This window comes from Fusarium pseudograminearum, chromosome 4 (assembly GCF_000303195.2).
Source record: "Fusarium pseudograminearum CS3096 chromosome 4, whole genome shotgun sequence".
NCBI classification, from domain to species: domain Eukaryota; kingdom Fungi; phylum Ascomycota; class Sordariomycetes; order Hypocreales; family Nectriaceae; genus Fusarium; species Fusarium pseudograminearum.
In genome coordinates, this window is record NC_031954.1 from 284,845 (window position 1) to 304,597 (window position 19,753).

A 19,753-nucleotide genomic window follows, 5' to 3' on the forward strand; every position below is an offset into this window, starting at 1 on the left:
TGACCACGCTCGCTGTACCTCTTGGTCAAAAACGCTGTCAATACAAATCACTGCATGAACATAAGAACATGCGAGTAATAGAAAAGTTCGATACGGACCAAATGCAGCCAGCCATGCTGCATTTAATTTATTCGTTAGTTACTGTGGTGTGAGGGTCGCATTAGGAGACTTGAATGCAATGGTCCAATCCAAGACACCGAGTATAGGCACAAGCCCGCGAGACTAACATGGTCGCCAGGGAATGCGCCATAATTGTAAACAAGTTGGACGCCAACAACGGGGTCGAGACCAAGGCAGGTAACGGATCATGTCGCGTTGACCATTCCATATTTTCAGAGGCAACAATTAACAGTAGCAGAAACGTCGGGTATGTCAAAGAATCCAAGGCGGCGAATGTTGCACCTGTTAGCGAATATTAACATGCTTGTACCGCTTGTTGCAAACACAATGTCATTTGTCGATTAGAGGTATGGTGGTGACAGCTGAGTCAATTACACCTCAATGCATTTGCAACAAGCTTTAGCAATATTATATAGTACCTTTATAGGAGGTGTGGTTGTGAAAAAGTGGTGAAGATGGGGATGTGAAGTTTCTGACATGGAGTAGCGCAATGCCGGCAACTTGATGGATGCTGGGAGATTGATGAGTAATGGTGGTGTAAGTTTTTGGTGGGCTGGGTAAACTCCGGCAAATATGGTCAATCGTGGTGCCGACGCGGCACGGCCCGTGATAGCCGTGGGGCATCGGCCTGTGCCGATGTGGAAACCCAACTGTGGGTCGAGTCTGATTGAATTGCGGGATCATGCATGACCCGGCACGCGGCACTGGGCAATAGTGGGTCAGTGTCGCGATGATTTCCTCATGCAGTGTGGGGTCCAAATTGACCAATCCATCTCATGACACGACGTTCCCAACTGTGTCGTCCAACAGTGAGAGGTTCTCTCCCGGTTTCAAATGGACCAACCTCGAATACAAATCATATGTAAATCTCTTGTTGCTCTCAAGTACAATCCATTACGGTAGCTGGCCACGTCAATTAGTTTTAGCTGCTCACCCACGCACAGCTCTCAATTGAATCATGTCCATTAAGAGCTGGTGCTAAAAGCAACTGTTGTGCTTATAGATTAAACACGCTAGCACAACTGAGACGGACAGTGACAATCTCTATTTGAACCAGTACTTCACTGTGAATGTGTATCATACTCGAATCAGAAGCGCTGTGCGCAGATAAAGAGTTTGTTAAGATCTTGATCAAATTCAGAAGTGGAAGCTCAGTAACCATACTTGCGGGGTGGTATTCTATGGGATGTATCTGGAAAGAATATTGCTAACAACTTCGCAAGATTCGACGTCCTCGCTGTGTTCTGCTGCTTTCTTGTGTTGGTCTTGAAACGCGGCTTCAATTTTGATGCTCGACCCCGATTGCGAGTTTGAAGTTATCGCTCCGTTTGAGGTTCCTGGCACTTGGACGAATCTCAGACTGTCTCCCCAATCCTTCAGTCGCATGTGGAACTTGCTCAATCAAACATCAGCTGACTAATTTTACTAGAGCAATCAATGGTGCCATGAATGATTCGCCATCTAGCCAGCAATCTCCACCGAATTCTATGAATGTTCATCGTGTTTGGCGGATGAGGAAAGTCCTGTCAACCCAACCTAGCAAGACCTCGAAATATACTCAACCGTGATCAAAAGGTATTTGTTTCGTTATATCTATTACGGCGCCTTCATATGTCATCGTTCAGTTGTTATTGAAAGATGTTGGGTTGGATTATCCAAGCGCCGTTAGGGAAACATCGGTAAGTCATCGAAGATAGGACAAAGTATACTAGTGAATTTGCGAGGATGTGAACAACTAATAGATATGTTCTCTCGATGCGAGCACGTCTGAGAGTTTTACGGCGTGCAGTCGTAAGCCCTGTCGATCATTAATTGTTTAGTGACTGGCCTAATGGATTTGTATGTTCAGTTATGGATAAGGTACTGAAGAGAACTACGAAGAGGGCAATATAACCTGCAAAACTGTGATGGAGTCACACTTACGTGTCTAGTATCTTGTCAGTTTAAGCATTGTCGTATCATCAATTATAATCGAGAAGTGCGATAGGACACGGTCAGGTCAAATGCTCTTGTTGAGGTAATGATCAATCACGAAGAAGTTCTTCTTGAACAAGAATCAGACGTGGCTCACCTTTGGAAGACGAAATGGACAGTGGAGTGACGGCCTACCATACATTTCTACCAAATTCCTCGGGATATGCGCTGAACAAATGCAATCCTCTGACTGTCTTTTCCGATGATCTTCCCCTTCCTGAACCTGGCAGAGATTAGCAGTTAGTCTCTGTCAGCAGTATCGTATCCTCTATTGGCTTGATAGACAAGTTGCCTTACCTTTACCCATCTCTGACAACATGAGGATCCCGATGAGTATGGTAGAAACTTACGATGTGCGATCTACATTCTCCACATCTGGTGCTAGTGGTGAGTAACCAAGAGCGACCGAGGTTCATCATGGAGTACTCCGGAACAATGTGTCCAACAGAAGTCGGGGCCCCTGACTGATGAGTCATCGGTTGAGATGCAATGTTTTTGAAGCTTTAGAGGTCCACCCACCCTGTGTTTATCATCACAGGGTTTCGTGGCCAAGTTTGGGCATCTCGCGCGTCATTGTATCTGCTGAACATTCACTGTCATGTTATTGTTCTGATGCTGTAGGGATGACGGTTCAATTATCAATCCATGCATTGCATTGGTATACAGGACATTTGGGTACCTAATTTCTCTCAAATGTTCGTATTCAACACAGGCAAGGGCAGTACTTTGTTTCTGATTTCGGACAGCAAATGAAGTTTGCCAGTGATTGTCATTCCTTCGTTTCTTTAGATCAAGCGGGTAACCTATGGAACCAACAGCTTCAATCTAGAGTTCATAACATGTATCACGATAGGGACAAAGATAAACTTGGAGACATGGTTCGGGTTTTATGAGGGTAGATTTGTATTTCCAACATACAGTAGACGTGAAACAAATGTATTTGACGTTGAGTGTTGATGGTGACTGACAGACAGTACTCAATCGATTTAATGGGTTGCGTAGGTCAATCGAGACGCATACTGTAGCTGGATGGTAACTGATCCAGGACCTGTTTACGTCAGAGTAACATATTCTGAACGACGTTGAATGACATTAGCAACAGGACTAAAGCGAGCTAACAGATTATGCCTTGGTAATCAATTCCAAACACCAGCAATTCTTCATGCTCTACGTACTGTAGCAGTCAGAGACCCCAGCATTATAGTAATTAAACGACATTTACATTTAATAAATATGTTAATTTATATTATCTTTTTTCGCAATATAAACTTAATGGCTGAGAAAGGACAATGATTTGGTATAGATCGAACGATTGACATATCAGTTATTATATTAATACAAGCCTCGATCTCATTGTCGCGTTGGACCAAGCTTCTGGAGCCACGAGATTAGGGGCATCGGTAGAGATTTCTGACGGCATCTGGAGTTGAATTCTATTGTGGAACTCCTCGAGCTTATTGGTTGTCTGGCGACATTATGGCATGACCAAAATACCTCGTGAATGAAGCGCGACTGAAGGAGTAATACAATGACTGTCGAGTTGTAGCATTTCTAGACGTTTCGGTACACCTTGAATTGAAGGTCCTAACTGTTGAACAGATGAGAGGTAGGAGAATTTAGCCTGCGTAATTAATTTGAGGTTTTAGTGAAGTTAATGTATAGATTTAATTCAACTGAGGAGGGGAGATTGTCAATGACTTGGGAAGAGACCGATGAAAAGTTAGACGTGGTGCAGTGTGCATTAAGTGGACGATTGCTCTTCACGGAGAAACGCCGGCAGAGCAGGAGCAATGACGTGACGGGAAGGGTGGAGTAGCGGGGTGAAAGGTTAGAGTTTGGAACATGGGGCATTGATTTAAAGACGCAGGGGCAGTGGGGACTTCCAGCACTTGTCATATCGGCTCTGCCATCAGGTGAGTACATAGTGTGAGAAACACCCTCGCACTGTACCTCGCACTTGTACATGTTTTGCCCACGAACTTGATCCGCCCACTACCGAGAATGACCCGAAGAAAACCCGGAACGCTTCCCAACTTGGCTTTGTCATTCTGGTTCTCTCACTATGGCTCCATCAAAACTGTGCTGGAGATATGAAAATTGCTGCTACAAGCGCACTGACAGTAGTGGCAAGGGAGTGCAACGAACTCAGTTTACCAAGTCTTCGTATTGTTAATGATAAAATCGCAAGATTCAATGCCTCAAAGGGTGGCTCTGCAGTTGTCACTACATAATCTGATGATTATGTTCTACTTGAACATTTCTCGTCACATTAGCAAGATCCACAGCATACCATTACGCAAAGAATGGCTTCAGTACTTCAAGTGACTGTGAGTTGGAAGGATAAGTCCTACATCGGCCTTCCAAATCACGATCTTTAGCCTGACTCATTGTCTCATTACGTAGAAGATGGGCCTTGTAAACTCTTGCAACCTTAGATAATCTGCCCCTGTATAAATGAAGTACTCATTCGATCTTTTAAGAGATATAAGTTTAACAGTAAAAAAAAAAACCCGTACAACATTATAGAAGAAACAGTAAGCAAGTCAATGAGCCACAGGGCTCAAATCTGCCCCTGTATAGTGTTGTGGAACTGACATCAACAGTATTCTCGTGAAATATATATTAATGCATTTACCCACGCTATTGATCCTTAGCAAGCTGCTATATAGACCATGCTAGGCATTTTAGTAGTAGCAACGGTGGTAACAATATGGATTCAACGTGGACTCTTTAATCGCATCTGTTCAGCTAGAAACCGCTCGCCTCATGTCCTGACAATATGGTGTTCAAATGGTTTCTGTTTAAATTTCTATATCTTTCCCCTCTGTAGCTATGATCTTCTATAGAAGTAGAACCATAAACAAGCATTTATTTACTGCGTGTTGCCTGATAAAGCGCCATGAATATGTACAATCATCGGGAGCGCTCATTCCGTTATGTATTCCTTGTCTATTGTTTTAATGTCTTTCTTCAACCCTTGCTGATATTCAGTATTTACCCGGGGACAATATTCCGACCCCGGCAGGGATTGTTCTCCATCGAGTTAACAGCGGGTAGTTATTTTCAGTAAGTTAATAAATTAGTCAAGACTAAGAAAATAACTTGTCTTTCCTTTCGTTATGTAGTTAGAACTTGTCGATAGTTTTATAGCTAGACTAACTTAATAAGCGTTATTGCGACACATAGCAAAATGACGACGGTAAGAGATAGTGCAGCATAATATTGCATCTATCTATTATCATAGGGTATCTTTACACTATTTTACAATTAACTTAAATAGCTTCTATACACATTAAATTATAATGGAGTTCTATTATTATATAAATAGTAGAGTTGATATTATTAAGTCTTGTGTTAGTGCTTTAATGGCAGAGACTATGGATAGGACTGTGTTGTACATTCGGGCCTGTTAGGTTGGGTAATTATGTGAATATGTTCTCTTTCGTCTAGCGCTGACACAACGAATCCCGAGATAAGGCTTAATCTCCATTAAAGCCATTCTTTGTCGTAGAGGACCACTGCATTTAGCTAAAGATGTAACGAAACATGCTGTACACATTTTAAGAACCGTCATAACGACCGAACGCAGCCATCTTTAGTTACACCCCAAGTCCAGGGCCAAAAGCAATCAATGCACGCCGCCAGCGTCCACTTCGGGGAACAAGGGAAGATGCTCAAACCTTGCAGGCAAACGGACCCCCGTAGGTTCCGTTATAGCTTCAGAGGACTAAGACCCAGTCGAGGAGTCACTAACATAACATTTGCTACTCATCCGCTAACAGGTACTGGGAACATGAGATAGGTATTTCGGGTAAAACATAAGAAATACTTATCCTTCTACGATAACGTTAGTAAATTGAGCACTTGCACTTTGTGTAAGTCGAGTTCTAGTACTGTATATTGGATGCCTTTCCATTCCCAAGATCGTTCTGCGATGTACCAATCACAATAGCCTCGGTATAACTGTCTAAAATACTACATGCCTTCTTTCAAAACCTCTATTCTCTCTGTGCATTAGACGAGGTGCATATAGCAGAGAAAACAACCTGAAAGTCAAATGCAGGGAGTAATTGTTTTACAATGTCTTCAGATATCATGTTGGCAGAGTAGACTTCGAATTTCTCGAAACTAATCTCATAGTGAGAATCATAGACTTTGAAACAAAGAAAATAAATCCAGTGGGCTGCATCTATTATAATGTCTTATTTGAACATAGGTCATGTCGTGGTTTGCACTGTAGGCTCCCCTGGTACCTGCATTATTATAACCATTAATAATAGTAAACAATATTAAGTCAATAATCAGCGGCTCTAAAATCTAGTCTGTATTCTGTAGTTAATTTAAACACTGGACCTGACGTGGCATTAATTCATAGGAAGTTAATACTATAAATCTAATCCAAGGGCTATGTCGCTGGTATACCTTGCACTTAAACGATAGGTTAAATTAACTGTACCAGTGACTTTATTGAGCTTTACAGCTAACGAAAGGTGTTACAATAGCTAAATTAGGTGTAGACTATGTGATCTACTCCAACGCTACAGACAACAGATGACATCGTTTCTTATTTTATTCAACAAGCGCCAGGCGAGTTTGGCTGTCAATTGGAAGAAGCCTTCCCTCCCTTAACTCACAGCTATGGATCAAGTGCCGATGAGTGTCGACATTCCTTGTAAACAATCGAGATATAGTCATACCTACATAGTCTCAATATTCCACATTCAAGGGTCAAGACCTGCGTTCTGACGTCTGCTGAGCCTCTTACTGGTGTTAAATGTGGTGTCACATGACACTTAGGTCGGCATGAGACTCAGACCATACGGTTCGATTAGTGAAGTGGCTTAAGAGATCATAGAAAATAGATTCAATGCAATCGGCGGTCATTGCATCACGGAGGAATCCTCAATAGATAGATCATTGCCTGACTTTCGAGTCATGTGCTAGCAATGATTACTTTCCACCACGAGTACTTCAGTCATCTCAGGTGTCTAACATACCTCTGACCCGTATCACAGTGGTTAGCAACTTGGGCCAACAATTTAGATACTTACAGTTCGAACCAGATTCGCAACGTTTAGGTAAAGGCGCCTTTGGAAAGCATCAGATCAATCTTCAGTGGTATTTCATTCGACAAACCCTGGGTCGAGTATCATTTGTACCTCCCATCTGCCCGAATTATAAATAATGACATATCAATTCACGTAGCTGGATATCATCAGTGAATACATCAGCAGGCGAGACAAGGTTGCCCTTGTCTGCACCTCTATTGCAGGAGTCTGTCTCCTGGCGTGATGTCGACATCTGCATTATTAAGTAAACCATTATAAACAACAACTTCCAGCTATAAAGAGGCAGAGTATTGTATCGGCTGAGAAAGGTGATTAATAGGCGTAACAACAACACTACTTCGCCTTCAGTAATTGGTAGGTGGGATGTCTCGTGCTAACACAGATTGGTCCATCTGTATGAAAGGACCAAATACATGGATGCCCAGGTGTGCCTCGTTGTGGCTGCCGCTAAGCTATTTAAATGCGGTTTAAAGCACAGGATGCCCTGGAAGGCTTCACAGTTGGTAATTGCCAGCAAGGCAGGATCTGGATCTTGAAGAGTTGCGGTCTTCATGGGATTTGCTTTGATGATGGTACACACCTCATAGTCGGATATACGCTGTCGTGGTAGTGCAGTGACTCCCTTGCCTGTCCCGACAGTCACGGAGATATTGAAACAAATGGATAAGAACACAAACTGCTTACAGTACAGCGATACCATGAAATTTATTCTCGTTCCCAGCGTACTTGGCCCACACGACCCAAGTCTTGTCGAGAATAGATTGGAGTGTCTTTATCATTGGCAACATGCTTTGTGTCAGGTACCCAACGTTAATGGAACTACATCATGTCAATTTCCAGAGTGAATCTCTCATCGTTCAACGCTCTTGTACATCGTGACTATGCTGCTACGGCTGTAGGATCTTTGATCTTTGTGACAGCCATCGTTGTCAACCTTTTGCACGTCATATAAGTGAACGTGGAAGGCGCATTAGCAATTGAATACTGAGAGACGCGATCCCTGTTGAACTCTCATACACATCGAGAATTAATTAGCAGCCTTCCTATAAGGGAGATTTTACAATAATTTATGTATCAATGTGCAATTGACCATCAAGATAGATAACTGATCTGTATTTTGTCTAATCACATCCTATCTTCAACACACATTTCGAATGTTTGGACAACCCACCGCCTTGAACCATGCAGTAATATTAATTGTCAGGTTTGACAACCTGTCTGATGCAGAATTGTGTGGATGGTGAGTATGGAAGAATGTGGTATGAGTGATATGATCGCATTATCATTATGTGTCTTGGTCCAAGAATAGTTCAGTAAATATCGGCGTGATGTCTCGTTCTGGATCTATGCCTACCCTTCGTTTTATGGATAACCGACCACGTGACTGTGTCAAATCCGAGATCCATTCAATGGAGGTAGAAGCCGCACCTTGTGCGTAGATGTTAGAACTTGCTCTTTCAAAGTCAACGGCCGCTATGTATCCGTTAATATTTGGATGAATCCTACTTCGAAATGGCAACTTCCGATTGCCAAAATGATACGTTGTAACGTTCTATTCCAAATCTGAGATTCGGGTCAACCGACGAGCTCATATTACAATAATATTAGATCAAAAGCCAGTCCCCTTATACAATGAAGCCATTCATCTGCCCCCTACTGGCAATCTTGTATCCCTAACGATAAGGTTTCCATCTTCAATTACACTTTCGAGCATTATGACTCGAATGCTCACATGCGTTAAATCTTGTATTAAGCACCTAAACCTACTCCGGAATAATGCTATGTTAAGATATGGGGTATCTGCGTAACTGGTTTATTTAGACAGCATATTAAACCGACTTATAGACTATACTTAGATTGCTTCTAGTGTAAAGGCTGAGCAATTATATGGTATGTTTAATCGGTAGCTGAATGTAATTATAAGTCTAAGCGTTCTGTGTTACTATTTCTATAGGGTGAGAGGGTTGTAATGGGAAAGAGAATGGCATTGTAGCTCTGTTATTTATAGTGCGTTTCCCCAATATTGCATAATATTAAAAAGAAAAGTAACTGCAGATAAGACAGTATTTGCTTTACTTACTCTAGGACTTATGTAAAGATCAGCAGTGTATAATGGCGTATCAAGTGTGATCCGGCGTGCAAGTAATATCCAGTCTATTAGATAAACCCTCTACATTCTCTATATTAACAACTTCCATTATCATGATGCCTTGTAATTGTTAGATTTATACTGAATTGCATATCAGCCTGGCAACTGGATTCATTTTAATACTCTATTTTAACTGAGTAACTTAGCGTTAGCTTCATATATACAAGTTATACTATATTATTAATTAATTGGGTATTATCCACACTATATTATATCTCTCTCGAGCTGGAATTGACAGCAAAGACTGCTTAAGATACCTTTGTTAATATACTCACGATATGGCATTATTCAAACGCGAATCAATTAGAAATGCTATGATGTCATGCTTAGATACAACCTTGCAGACATGATGTGAGCTGTGTATTACCCGTATTGAGACTGAGGGTGAATGTATATTAATGCAAGCCCGGGAATAATTATCTTGGAAATGTATCCATACGTCGTCTTACGTCAGCCGTACCAAGCCTTTTCAAGTGAGTATTAGCTTGGTTAATAAAGCGCATGACATATTCCGCTAAGGAGAACACACTATTCTAAACACAGTTGTAGGACATAAGTGGTATCAAACACAGAGCTGATGGGAAGTGGGCAATAAAGCTACCAAGGAAGCTCTTTGCTCTGCATGAATGATGGGAACAATGGAAGGGATTGATTCTCTACTATCGGCCTAGCTGCTGTAATCCCTTCCTTTGACGGCCCCAATACAGGATGGCAAGTGTGTCAAATGCTCTGCACGGTTTTCAATCAATTGGTAAGCCAAGACGTTGAGACTCAACTACCCGGGATGATTGTCAGTGAAAGCAGAGCTGAACAGAAACACGCAATAACAGTCCGTCGTGTTTAGCTCTGTACACATGACCTGTGTAGCAATAGTTACCATGCCTGACTTTTAATTACGAGCAAACCATGTGATGACACTACAGTTATGGAAAGACCGGAGCTTCAGTATTCAAATAGACAACCCAGAACTACAAATTGCATGAATATATGTTCTGTTTTGACAGCAATGGTGTGCTTGGAAGTATACCACATACCATTGGCGAGTTTGTAGCATATGGTGTCTATTGCCATCATCAATAGAAAGATAGGTAGTCTTGGGGCATTGAACAAAGGTCTATTTATTTAAAGTGCCAACTTCCTTGACAAATGACTTTATTGTAGGCCGTCAAAGATGTCATGTTGACGGATGGATTATTGAGATGACGATGAGAGTTTGAACATGGAACCAACTAGGAAAGGGTTAGGTCCGGAAGCGTCCTGCTTGCAACAGTAACCATGACAATTGAAAGCAACCCAATGCGGACACGGAAGGCGGTTCCCGAGTATGTCAATTGTGGGAAGCATGGTTTTTCATCGCGTGGTCTGGTCGTGTAATGTTTATCGTATCACATGATACAACACAGCCATGGCGCCAGAGGCGGGGTAACCGGAACAGTCAGACCGAATTCGAGCGCGGGGTTGGCGGCGATACCCCACCACTTTAGTTAAGGATCACGATCCTTAGTGCTTGCATGAACCGTCTCCATAACACGGATGCCGAAGCCGTGAAAGACGGATGCACCCACCACGACCAGCCAGACATGAGAGAAAATGGACGCCGAAACGCTAATGTCAATTGTTAGAATCCACGCGACATGTTTCTATGATTGGAGAATATGAAACGCAACCAGGATGCTGTAATGACGGACAGATATGTCACGCGACACAAGTTGCGTGGTACATCCGAGCTTTACCCGGCCTGTCCATGAGTCAATCTCAATTTGAACGATGGCATTCACTGATTGGTGTATGGCGACTGCTTGCTTAATGGACCAAGACGCCAATAGTATGAGTTTGGCTTTCCTCTGTTTCCATATAGACACGTCTCTGTAAATGCGTGGCAACAATTGACCTAGCCTTTTCTGTACAAGGCTACTGATCCAAATGAAGCAGTGCGTTTCTCTTAATTTGGGGGCGACGTGGAAGCTCAATAAAACTCATTCAAATTCTTCATATACAGAACGTGGATTTGGATCGTAATCCATTGCGTAAACCCAATACACCTGGCAAGAACTATAGGGATTGCAATATCTAGCTACGCGCTCTTAAAAACACAACCAGCAACATATACAATTTAGTTGCCAAGATTAATGAGACCATTGCGACATTAAACAGAAACGTCATCATTATAGGAAGAACCAGTACATCTAAATACATGGTCATTTTGGGGTCTGGCGCCTTCTACATGTGAGTCTTGAGCGCGTGATCAAGGGCGTCCGATCCTCGATTCTATCCCAGTATCAAATGATACTGTCTTTACAACAACCCACAATCACATGTATAGCATGTCGGGAAGTGCATGAGGTTGAACAATATTTATTGCAAGTTTAAATAGTGCAGTGCGAGTATCATAACACAGGTAGAACATGTCCTTACCCAAGGCATTAAATCTATGTAGGAAGACAGACCCATAACAACAGAGTATTTCTATAGCCATAATCAGTATTCAGAATAGCATCCTTACATATGAAGATTAAGCGCAAGATATCTCTGTCGCCTAATGTAGGAATAATGAACATAGGAAGTGAATATAGACATCCACTATAGTTATACCTAGTAAAACCTTAAATACTGCTCTTTCCTATTCTTTTTAAGACCGTCTATAGAGCATTAATGTAGTATTAATACATATGCTGTTTAAACTCAGAAAAGAAGAGAAGACTATTGTCGCTCTATAGATCTGGCTTTAAGCTTTAATTAAGGTCTTCCTGCAAAATAGCTATCATGCCTAATTTAGTACTATACAGCTCTGACTAAAACTGTAAGAATACAGCTTGCATATGAAGTAATTAAGTATACTCAGTCAAGAGTCTTAAATGTTATTCTGTATATGTCCAGAAATGCTGGGAATAATATTCTTTGCAGAGAACTGTATTACCTATTAACAAGTGCTTAAGTTCTAAAGTAACCATTGTCTTTAACCCTTTAAGACGTACTCAGTGACCTTAACTCTCGATCCCAACTACAGATTAGTAAATAACACCTACCTAGGCAAGATCATTACTGTCTAAAATAGTTCCGCAATACAATTTGACAATAGTAAGCTCTTTGTCGCTTAGGTACACTCAATTCCTCTCACGCCTTCATGTAAATAGTCTCCTAACATGTTCGTGGCTACACAACTCAACCTTATCTCCAGTACTACTACAGCTACAGTAAGCTCCAACAGACTCGAATGTTTGAAACGTCAACCAGATTGAAAACTCAGGTAAAATAGATTAAGGTCAATCAATACCCCTATTTTGTTACCTAACTTCTGTGCTTCGTAGTGATTGTCGCTAAGAAGCGTATAGACTCTATTCTAGGATGCCTGGCCTGCAGTAACGACACCATTCGGAAACTTCAAGTTTGGCAATGTAAAGCCAACTTTAATGGCCCAAGATATATCATCTAACTCATAATCCAGTATAGCTCTTACAAACAATAGACATTGGGCATTAGCTGCTTAGGGCATTGCATTCAGGTATCAGAACAATTGATGCTGTAGTTAGTAATTGATGTTGTGATTAGTAAGTCTTGTCGGAATTAGTAATCTAACTGGGAGGGTTTCTGTATTCCTGATGCGTTGTTTTGATGTGTTAATACCGTGTTTCAATTCCATCCTTTCCAAGTACGTTGGTGTTGGGCAGGGATGTACTGACTCTTCGTGAGAATCTGTATCGAAAATGGATGGCACGAGAGTCGCTCGTCAGAGCACTGCACACTGCTATAGCCATTTCGTAGTTGTGGAGAGTATCGCTGTGCATTAGCTACATTCCAACTATGACAGTAGTATACAATTACATTCAACTTATAAATCAGACCTACTGTATAAGTTAACCTTTCTCTTCCAGCTCTAAAGTCATTGGTCAGAACTGCATCAGCACCGTTCGATTGATGTAGCTGCGACGCCAACCTCTCAGCGGTGCGACGATAGGTTGTTTAGTGCTCCTCTGCTTGCTGATCAACTCAAGAAGCGTCGAAGAAGGATGAAGTACTCATACATAGAGTAGGTAAATGCTGAATGGCAAAGAAAGTTTCTTTAATATATGTCGTTCATTAGACACCGAATGCAACTATTATCTTCGGGGACCCCAGTGTTCCGGGGCAACATCAAGCATTATGGGGACTTCAAGGGAAGGCTTCTCGTCATTATTACCTAGCGTTGAATCACAGCGACAATACCTTATGGGATTGATGAACATTTCCATGAAACATATCGATATTCAGCACTATGACGCACGGCACGTCTGACTGCCTGTGCTTGTTGTCTCGTTTCGGTCATCTCCGGCAACTTCGTTTACCGCGCACCGCATGACACGTAGATCACCCCCTTTGAATGGTAGAAGATTCAGCATGCACCTGCTGTTGTTCAGTTATCGACTCGTCCTCGTTTCCGTACATTCAGCAGTTCTTGCTAGAGGTCAAGAGTAGCAATTTGAGTGAGCAGAACATTGTGCACGTGGCCCACGTCAGTACAACCTGTTACCACAATGGGCCTTGGTAGAAGAGAGAAAGGGAGCTTGAGTGAATTCATTTGCTGTCATTAATGCCGATAGAATATCGTGCCCAATCCGCATCAACAGTTAAACGACATAAGGCCTAGAAGAAACAGGATGATCTTTCAATTATTGTCCTTGGAGCTACTCATCCTGGAAGTGAATGTTAAACATTAAATTGAGATATGGTCTTGGAGTTCCAAGACAGGTTGTTATTTACTTGAGACTTTATAATTCGGTTGTGTATATTATTTCACTTCCTTATAAACCGGAAGGAATAGCAGTCTAATAGAGACGAGATGCGCTAGAGCAATTTCTAACAAGGTTAAGCTTTACTGCATGTTAGGTTAGTCCTATCTCAAGATAAGAACTCTGCAATTGATAATTAGTTTTAATTGAAAGCAGATTTTGCAATAGATCGTAAAATGTCGCTTAGTAAAGTCTGTAGACAGGTTAACTATTGAGGTGCGAGTTCGTTAAGTTAAATAAATGCTGTCTTTATCTGCAAACTATTATGACCTAAGCTCCCGTCCTAGCTTGAGGTAAAGATTAACTCACTGCCATCCATAGACACGTGAAATCGACATATGATTGTCTTTAAATATTATCATTAGTCACTAGCTGTAGGTTGTTTCTGGGACTTCTCTCACTTACACTGAAGTTAGCGAGAGTACATACACATACAATAGTAATAGACAGAGTTTGTCATTAGCTGTACCTATGACAACTGTGCCTTTCATCTTCAAATATGAGTCTTAATGATATAATTATAACTATCCAACTTGTTTCTATTTCATGAGGTAAACAAGACTTCAAGACCATATCTTCCAGCGTGGACATTGAACTACGTAATGCCATGTCACTATTGCGAATCAATCAAATTTCAATCCTTCTTTCATAGAATAGTCGATGAGTGAAGCTTTGAAAGTCAATGTCCGAGTTTTGAGCTCCTTTGGAAAGCTTGAAAAGGACAGAGAATAAACGAATGTCAAAACGTAGGGTTGAGGTGATTAACTAATCGACGTGCAAAGTCCGCGAGTCAACCGGGCGCAACCATCAATGAGTACAGGCAAGGAGATACGTAATTCAATGGAAACTGAAGTAGCACGAGGATCTTCTACTAATAAAATGGGCAAAGATAATGTAGGAGGCAAGGTGAATGTGAAGCACTGCGGTACCAGTAGCGACGACTGATCACGTAATTGTGCATCCATGGCCAGCCTCGTTCAGCAGCCTTGTCATTTAGTTATCCCAAACCACTGCCTCTGGAACTGTGAAAGTTAGTTTGCTTTCTGTCAATACGGAAAGATGGTGAATGTTCGCCATCTTTCATTTGAAGGTAAGCTAATTGGACCATTAGGCGCGAAGCTACTATTAGAGCCGAAGGCGCGTCTCGCATGCAGACGCGTGTCTATGCGCAGCATGTAACCAGTGACTGGAGGGTCGCGCGTTTTACTTCCACGTGGAACTCCGGGAAGCAGTCGACGTCAATGACTTGTTAGAGAATTTACAGTATTCCTTTGATAATTGGTTATACATAGTCGGGCTACGTTCCAAACGGAAAGGTGTCCTGGTTGAGGAATAAGTTGTAAGCGCAAGCGGAGAGGTTGGAGGGGACTGGCTACAGGCCACAGTCGTCCAGTCCATCATCGTGACACCACAAGGCGTCAGCTGGTCGAGGCTTTGGGAAAAGGCGTTTAGTCACAAAAACAGTGGGATCTATCTCTCTCCATTCCGTGTACGAGCAGGCGAGAGCGATTGGGTGAGTACGTATAGGTTGAGATGGCCAGGCATCATTGAGATCACGGGTAAGTGGATACCACGCTCGATAGTATTAGCGGCAGCAGAGTGCACTACTGGAACTTACTCTTTGGCGGTGATGTCCGCATCTTAAGTTGCCTGAAGGACACCGCGTAACAGATACAGCGACGCTTGGCTATCTGTGGCAATGGTGAAGCAAATGTAGACTGCCGGAACACAGGTGGACGTTGAGAGTCAGAAAGTGATGTTATGGTTGTTTCGTAGAATTCGGTTACGTGCCATGAGGAATAATAAACGAAAGTGAGAGAAGGAATGAGAATGAGAATGAGAATGAACTTGTAAAATATGATTGACAAGATACCATTTAAATACGTTTATATGAGATTGTGAAGGTTGGACTTAAAGGGAATATGCACTGGGAACTCAATTATTTCTACTGGGAGACCTTGTGTAGGACAATGTTAAACTAGAGTCCGTGGGAGACATCGACACACCACGCAGTAGATACTCAATCTTAGACTTATTAGAGGAAACTGAAGTAGCTTGCAAATCTAATCCTACTTCCGGAAGCTGAAGGATAACAAATACATACAGCACAGTCATAGTAAAGACACTGGACATAAGACAGATGGGAGATAGAAAGTCACGAAGATTCAATGTCTGATAGCTACTGCCCCCACTGTGCATCTGATCTTCATCGTCATCGGTCAACTTTCTTTCTTTATTAGACTTGGGCACTTGGCTTATCTGCTGGCAAATGGGTAACCAGCTGTCAGAGATAGGTACGTTCAATGTTCCCATCTCCCGAGGATCGGCCTTTACATATATCCAGATTCTTTTCCACCCGTCTACTATCCGTTAATTGTCCAGAGCACTAGTGAGACCTACAATCAATTAGCTCACATTCAACATTATTATTCTTTGCCATAAGGGATTGGCTTCCGTGTGAATTTCTCCCCGTTACATGCAATGCGGAAATGAGACTACCGTAAGCTTAAATCTGTCCAAGAATGCTGCCAGAGGACTTATAGCGACATTCAACGCCAGAAACCAAACGTGACACTCTGAAAATAATGGGTCGAGCATTTTTAAGGTTCAACGGTCCGAGGCGGCCCCGCATGAACCTTCGGCATGGGGAAGTGGATCATTCAATTTTGTCAAAGCTACTGCAAGGTATGTTGTAGGGTCGTTTAAACTCCGGATAAACAACGGACTATTCTCGGTAAACCTGTGTCTACCGATATGAGTAGATAAATTCATAAACATGAAGATGGTTTCTAAGGTTACGCTTATGCCCTACTTTCTATGATTCTTGATGCAGGGCGCCGAAGGCATATCTTGCTTAAACGTGTACTAACCACTCAATGAAGATGGTTTCGGAACCTTGCTCACTGAGTAAATTGCTATGCTTTAATATTGCTACTCTCCACATTGAAGTCAAATCAGGGACACGAGATTCAAGATCAACTTCGCAACGTAGTATTCTTTCACAAAACGTCAACCACTTCATTGCATTGATCCAGGCTCAATAGTTCGCCAATGATATGTCACCTGGTGTCTGATAATGAAGATCATTGTCAATTGACATGATGCGTTAATGCTGGTCTCATTACACCCAACTTCTCAATTCCCTATCTTAGCCCCCACAGTTAGATAGATGGACATGGTTGTGAAGTTTGAACCTAGTTCCACTTGAGCCATTGTCGACGGGGATGTAGTGGCTCTAGAGATCGAGATGAAAGACATAAGAATATCACTGCCACTATTATTGCGCTCTATTTAAATCGGCATAGTCAAACATGAATCGGAGCACTGTTAAAAGAATTGTCTCATGACATAGTGACACACAAATGACGCCAGTTGACCACTAACCAGTTCTTCCACTTTTTTCCAGCCCATCTAACATTTTAAACACGCTTCCTCATTGTGCTTCCTTGTCATGTGTTGGGTAACGAAATGCCCTAAACATGTCTGGATAATTCCTATCTAGATGAGGTATCGAAGACTAATTGGCTCTTGTACTATTTCAGTATTAGTCTGGTCATGCCTGGAAAACACAAACCGTGCAATGCAGCCGTTATTCGCGTCGCTGCATGTTACTAAGCTAGTATTACTAATGTCAAGCATCGGTCATACTCTCCGCGTGGGTATTAATATTATTATTGTACCTCTCATAATATCGAAAGTCTCTCATGTACTCGAACTGGCTGGGTGGCATGGTATTACAGAAGAATGAGCTACGCGCCCATTATACCGTAAATGAATACTAATACCCTGGTATAGTCTTGATAGGGAGACGTCGATTCGCAATTGCTGGCATGAAGGGGAGATGGAGCATTTGCTTTATGCACCATGAACCATCAACGATGGGCTTGTTGATAAAGTTCAATCCCTCCCTCTGTCTCTGAAAGCAGATTTTAAATGTCCAAGCAAGACGATAATGAAGATACTGATAATGTTATTTCGTACAATGTCTATCTGTAGAACACCTGTATATCAACGTCGTCCAAGGATGACCTGCAATCCCCAACTTCCGCACCGACTTGACCTTGGTGTTGGGTGGGCCATGTCCAGTGGGGCACGTAGGAGTGCCGTGCCGAACGCCGCGGAACGAGAACTGCCGTAGCCCCATAAGAGGAGATTGGCTCAACGCTAGAGCCAGCGGGGCAGTACTAATAAGGTTTTACACGGAACGGGCCGACGCGTGATTCCAACAATGGAAAGCCGTGTTGAAAAATCAATCTCCACACGGCGATGCACTTGTCGCATGCCATTCAATTGGTGATTCTACCTCTGGGTTGTTTTACTCAATACTCTTCGCTCGTCTGAATTGATTTATTAATCACCAGTGATCCGCCCGGAAATGATCATTTAGAGACTTATGTTGTCAGCGATTTTAGCACATCTTTCAGTATGTTGTTCTTTCTGACCGCGGTTTGTAGCATGACCAGTATTCAGCTGCCATATTTCAGTAGCATAATGTTGACTACGGGGTGGGATACTAAACATTCCATACACAAATATCGCTGCCTCTTCACAAAATTGTCAACTTTACACTTTCCTGACTGACCCGATGAGAATACAGGAATATTTCCCTTGACACTGGACTTTGTCCAAGTGTGTGATGTTATTGAGTATGGCATCGGTTATCGATACCTGAGTGTGATCACTGGAGGTAGATCCAGGTTCTCGGCGCGTCTTCCATGTCAAAAAGGGCGACGTTACGCAATCAATGATAATGTCGGCCAACTCCCTAGTCCTGATGTACGCATGGAGCCTTGGAGGTGTTGGTTCTCGACGGAAAGAAACCGAGCGAGACCAAATTGGGCAATCCTGTGATGTCATGTTGGTTGGATGAATAATGGCGCTGATCTCCTCTGTGGCTGCGTGCGTGATCCCTGCTCCGATACGGCCGATTGGAAAATGAGCCATGGTTTGATCGTCTGCCATTGCAGATGGAACAAGGACACGAGCGTTGTGTACTGCAATTGCAATGACGTGTTAGCTTGCGAAATTGTGTACCGTGCGACGAAAACACTTTGCCGTCGCGCAATTGAACTTCAGATGGAATCGGGTCTTAGTCAGTAGTCTCGGTTGACGCGTCACCAAGGTCGGTCTGTATTGGTAATGGCATTCCATAGCCCGTGCCACGCTATGTCGCGAGTTGACACGGTAACGTGATCAATTGAGTAAAAGGACATGCGCAATGTAGAAAAGTTGTATCCAAACTACAGTCTCCGGCGCCAAGTCCATCAGTCTGTGCAACTACAATTACAATTATTCTTTTTTGGCATTGCGCAAATATCTTGGACGTCCTGCAAAAGTAAGACGGCATGTCGTTGACTTGATATGACAACTGACGTTACAGGGTAACATCTTTCTTTTTAACGTTGTATGAACCATCACATGACAACAACTACCCAATCAACATTGCAACTTGTTTAATTTAGAACGAGACCAACTGTCGATAGAGTGTTTATTTTACATCGTCAAATGTAGGCTTGACTGCATGGTAAAAACGCCGTAAAATTTAACAATATTGGTCAAGAGAGGCAAGCTCACTCATCCATGTCACCGGATGTCGCCGCTTTTATAGCACCAATCACTTTCACGATACTGAGGTAGGGCAGTCATTTCTTTGCTTAACCCTTTGGCAAATCATT

General features: G+C 42.4%; 2 protein-coding genes across 2 annotated transcripts, besides 1 other annotated feature; one reads left to right on the top strand and one right to left on the bottom strand.

Annotated features, from left to right (window-relative positions):
- Positions 1-3,316: 3,316 nt before the first annotated feature.
- Positions 3,317-3,351: a repeat region.
- Positions 3,352-9,739: 6,388 nt separating this feature from the next.
- FPSE_10141 (uncharacterized protein) lies at positions 9,740-9,890 on the top strand (the record flags this gene model as incomplete). Its single annotated transcript, XM_061988456.1, has 2 exons — positions 9,740-9,785; positions 9,862-9,890. The coding sequence occupies 2 exons, from the start codon at positions 9,740-9,742 to the stop codon at positions 9,888-9,890; spliced, it is 75 nt and encodes a 24-aa protein (XP_061844431.1).
- An 8,571-nt stretch (positions 9,891-18,461) lies between these two features.
- On the bottom strand, positions 18,462-19,022 carry FPSE_10142 (uncharacterized protein; the record flags this gene model as incomplete). The annotated part of the gene is made up of 2 exons (XM_009263259.1): positions 18,462-18,548; positions 18,747-19,022. 2 exons carry the CDS (start codon positions 19,020-19,022, stop codon positions 18,462-18,464), a joined length of 363 nt encoding a protein of 120 aa, XP_009261534.1.
- Positions 19,023-19,753: the final 731 nt, after the last annotated feature.